Source organism: Macrosteles quadrilineatus, unplaced genomic scaffold (assembly GCF_028750875.1).
Source record: "Macrosteles quadrilineatus isolate MER2022 unplaced genomic scaffold, UCM_ALF_1.0 Scaffold_2__2_contigs__length_208266976, whole genome shotgun sequence".
Taxonomy (NCBI): Eukaryota; Metazoa; Arthropoda; class Insecta; order Hemiptera; family Cicadellidae; genus Macrosteles; species Macrosteles quadrilineatus.
In genome coordinates, this window is record NW_026542595.1 from 182,177,495 (window position 1) to 182,182,482 (window position 4,988).

A 4,988-nucleotide genomic window follows, 5' to 3' on the forward strand; every position below is an offset into this window, starting at 1 on the left:
CAGTAACTACACATAGTTATTGTTACATTCTACACCATCCCTGATATGATCAACTGCATATTTCTCACGTTCTCTTACAAGATTGTTACCAATTAAATTAACAAGTATGTGATCACTCCCTCCCATCTTCACCTCCCACTCCATAGTTACTCCATACTCCGTCCTAGACCCTACCTATGGTGACATCGGGCTGCGAGGGGGCGGTCCAGCTAGAAGGGGGAATTTTTCTGTCAACCATCCCATGTATAATAGGCGCGTACAGCTTGGGTATAAATAGACCTTCTAAGGCCTCAGGACATACTTCTGCTGAGCTCCTGTGATTGCGACGATGAACATTGTGAGTGCTGTGTTAGTGTTGTGAAGTGAATTTTAGCGCTTAAAATGACATAGTTTTGTATTTCTTCGGGCTATAAAAAGTGGGGTTTAGATTATAAAACACCATTAGTGATGTACACTGAGGTCTATTTTTATTATAATAACTACGGTTCGGATTTAATTAGAATCGCGACCATTGTTTGTCAGATTTATGTACCAACAGCCTCGAACTAACTAATAAAAAAAAAATATATATATATATATATATATATATATATTTGTGTTTTTTTATCTACATGTGAAACTTCTTTCTAACTAGAGTTTGGATTAATTTAAAGTCAATTAGAGTCAAGGAACTATACTGCATTTTGTCTAAACCCGATTTTTTGGTAATCCAAATTTAATTTTTCTTCGCTAATAAAAGGAAAGAATTTATTATACTGTAATTGAACTCAGATTGATGAAAGAGTAAACGTTAAGTTTTAATACGTTGAAATTGCAGCTATTTCATCAGAGTCAGATGTTTTATTTCAAATTAAAAACAGTTGAAAACTATTGATTTATGGTTTGATTTCAATAACAAGGATTGACAATAAGGTTAAAAAATAATTAATCAATTACGCAAAGGTTTTTTTAAGAAAGCTGCTGATAAAAAGTATATTTAAAAAGTATATTTTACTGTTTTTTCATAGACGATTCAGCATAAACACTATTTGAAGTACATTGAATATTTGAGAAGCTCTTCAAAAGTATAAAATCCATTTTGTACTTCTATCTTGAATAAATTAAGTAGCCTATGTGTTAAATTATGAAATGGTTACTTCATGAGAATATTATTCGGAATAAATAATTTAGCTCGTACTGTGTCTTATAATATCAAAATCTTTGGAGGTTGGTATTTTTTACAAGTTCTGCTCAAAGCATTGCTGACTAACATTCCATATGATGTTTTTTTTCTGTAAAGTAAGAATTTTCCAACGTCTTTGTAAATGAAAATAACTACTTGATATTATTTGCATACCCTATTTGGGATTACTGTTTCCTAAGTGGAATTACTAAGTGGATTATGTGTTTGGATAGAAAGTTATCCCATTCATGGCAACAGCATGTACTACTAACTGTATCTTAGGATCACTGCATGCATTCCTAGCAACTATCATAGATTATTCCAAACAAAATACGTATTATTTTCCACGTCTTATATTATGGAAATGGTGGAGTGGCAGTAAAATATGAGTAATTTTATATTTGAATATTACGTTAGGATAGGACAAATTCAAATCACATATTAGTTTGTAACCTAACCTACAGAATAGACAAATATACGACAACAGTCTTTTAAGTATTTTAGAAGTAAATTAATTAATTGTAAAATAAAGATATACTGTCTACTCTCCACAAAAAAAAAAAAAAACTTCGCTAGATAGGTTTATCATAGGTGGTTGGTTGTATGGGTTTGAACTACAATATATACATAAACCATTTAACAATCCATACATTTTTAATAAAGTTTTTTTTTACAATAGGCTAATTAAAATCACTTGGTAAAATGTATACTTTTGTAAAAAAATTATAATTAAGTACCAATTGTGGAACACAGGAATAACCTAGTAAAGCTCGACTAACCATATACAGGGTGGGGCAATGAAAGCGCCCCAATTTATAAGCAGTACAAACTCAATAATATTCACCCTATGGATATAAATAGCACATCAAAACACAGCTTATCTTTTGCCATTTTAACTTAACAAAGTCATTTTTCCATTTCTTGAGAACGAAATCCTGCAAGTGACGTCCTTGTCCTACTTGACATTAGGCATTTGAAAACTCCATCAAATACTCCTCCAGCATTTCTTCAGGAATCACTTTAGTTTTTGGACAATTCTTAGCTTCGGTTCAAGCAAATCTGTGGGGTTACTTTGAAAAACCTCGAACTTAAAGTAGCTTATTAGAAGCTTTTACCCAGTCCACCATTTTTTCCAATCTGGAACAGTGCCATGTTGACCAAGGATGGAATGTGGTCCAAACAATCTCTGGGTTTTTGCACAAGAACCACTATTTTTATAATAGGTTTGCACATACAAATCTCAGTGTTAATAGCCTCGAAGCATAATATTTACTAAAATGGCATAGTTTGATTGATGTTTTAAGCATAGCTGATCATTCGTTGTTGCAACAATTAACATATGACAGCTAAAACAAATTGTGGCGTTCTCATTGCCCCACCCTGTATTTTAAAAATAAATAATAACAGCATTGGGAATGTTCTTATACTAAACTTGAAAGTTTACAATATATTTTTACCTATGGATCGTTACGTTGGTAACAATTGTTTCGTTTCTTAAGGAACAATCCAAATACTGGTCTCGTTACAAACAAAATTTGATGTTAGAGAACATAAATAACAAGTAGTCCAATAGTACCTAAACACCTGGGCCAAAAATCGACCCCTTTTAAAATCGAACTAGTTAACCTCGACGAGGGCCCGGACCGCAACCGGCAGGACATTTCTACTTGGTCTCTGAGTCAGTATTCTACTTACTAACCTTAGATAATCACAATAACTAAACCCTGTGCATAAAGCATAATGATTAGTTATTTCAACATCCCAAAGACAAATTTTTTATCTACATACTATACCATTTACACTGGTATTTGTTGACAGAGTATTATCCTACTGCTATGTGTGGTGGTGGCCACCCAAGGCGCACCCCACCCCCAAGGCAGCACACCTATACCCATCATATCATCCAACTCAGAACTTAGGGAAGATGGGAGCTACGTGTACAAGTGAGTACTGTTAGGTTTATCACGCAATGAAGATTTAAAATATAGATTGATTGAAGTTAAAATTATATCCTAAGCAGATGGTGGCAATTCAAATGGAAAGCATTGTTCCTCTTGTTACAAATATGTACTCTTAATTGCTGTACAGTAACTAAACGTATTCAAAAGTATAAAATATAAATTTGAAAAATTTATTTTGTTTCACTTTCACTACAACTCGAAGAGCTCAAAATACTTTAACGGCATAGAATCTGGGGTTTTTTATAAGACGTTGGCGGCCTCTTTTAACCTTGCATTTGCCCGCACACATTGACTAACCACCCGTGCGTGGATCGTATACAGCAAAGCAAGGAGTGAGCCGGTACAGTACAAAGACCGGTTCGGTTTAAATGAATCAGACATTTGGAAAGCTGTTTATGGGAGTATTAAACGTATTTATAGTACTATTTTAAATACATTAAGTAGACTATGTGTTAAAATATTAAATATTAATTTCACGTAAATATTATTTATGATATATCAGCTTTATAAATGTGAATTTTGACAGAATAATGGAGGCTATAATTAAAGATGTGTGTCATGTACTAGGGTTAAATGATTCTGGTTGGTCCTTTGTTAATTATATACAAAATAATTGATCTATACTCAAATTTGTTATTTGGAACTCTGGATCCTTCCATGAATCTAGAAAAATGTTTACGGTACAAAAAAAACTAACGGCATCACCCACTCGTGTGAATAAAATAAAAAAATAAACGGTTTACAATAAAAAAAATTGTAAGAACCTATTACATTTTGTATCTTACAAAAACATCCCAAAGTACAAAATGTGTGTGTAGAATAAACTATATAAAACGTATTTTGAGAAAATAATGTTTAGATGGGTTGGATTTATTCACTTCCAGAGAAGTAGTTTTACTTAAAATATGAAATATTAGAAATAATTTTTAGTTAAATTTTTTCTTTCTTACTAAATTTCAACAAAAATCTTAGTTCAAATTAACAATTTAATAGGGAGTCTAAGTTGATGTCACACGTGACTTATTTTTTAAATTACACCAAATGCTTGTGAACAAAATAGAGATTAAGTCACAGTCCCCTTAAATTAACTCAACAAGTGCTATTTCCCGCTGTTCATCAGCTGATTATCATAACACCCATTCCAGCTATAAAACCGCCAACGACATAGAGGTGGAAGAGGAAGGGACGATCAAGAAGGCAGTCAGCCCAGCAACCCCTGAGGAGGAGAACGTGATCGCAGTCAAGGGGAAGTATTCATACAAGGCTGACGACGGAACCCTCATAGAGCTGATCTACACAGCAGACGACGAGACAGGGTTCGTCGCCCAGGGTGCACACCTCCCTACAGCCCCTCCCATACCAGAGGCGATCCAGAAGGCACTGGCCTACATAGCCTCCCAGCCTTCTACACCGGAGACCCCGGCTAGAGGCTAGGGTGGATATTGGGTTGTAAATAAGTTTTGTATATTAAAGTTTAAATCTTTTTGGAAGGATGTATTCTTTGAACCGTATGTTTGGGGTAATTTGTGAGGATGTTTTTTTAACTTAAATTTGAACTTTAAAGTGTTACGTGAATCATAGCTACATGTCTAAAAGAGCTCAAAACCATTTCAACACCCATATACACGCTCTCACTGGCATTTACACTCTCTATGATGAAAAGATGACGATTCTCCAGTCCCATGTCAGGCCAATAATTAGTCTGAGACAAAAAAATGTTAGGTCTATCTATATATGCATTTTACCATGTCTTTTATAAGGCTTAAGATTTTTTCTAGGCTCGTTTCAGAAAAGTTTTGCTGTATTCAACAACTTATGAAACCTTGAACCGAAATAAGCTTATGATGTGGTTTCAATTAAAATTA

At 33.8% G+C, this 4,988-nt stretch overlaps 1 protein-coding gene across 2 annotated transcripts; it reads left to right on the plus strand.

Moving 5' to 3' along the window:
- Positions 1-219: 219 nt before the first annotated feature.
- LOC128986671 (endocuticle structural glycoprotein ABD-4-like) lies at positions 220-4,613 on the plus strand. Of its 2 annotated transcripts, none has more exons than XM_054407156.1 (3): positions 220-337; positions 2,981-3,105; positions 4,269-4,613. In XM_054407156.1, the coding sequence occupies exons 1-3, from the start codon at positions 329-331 to the stop codon at positions 4,555-4,557; spliced, it is 423 nt and encodes a 140-aa protein (XP_054263131.1). In that variant the 5' UTR covers positions 220-328; the 3' UTR covers positions 4,558-4,613. The 2 variants fall into 2 exon arrangements, with proteins under 2 accessions (XP_054263131.1, XP_054263130.1); XM_054407155.1 differs by lacking the exon at positions 220-337 and adding an exon at positions 433-459.
- The last annotated feature ends 375 nt before the right edge of the window (positions 4,614-4,988 follow it).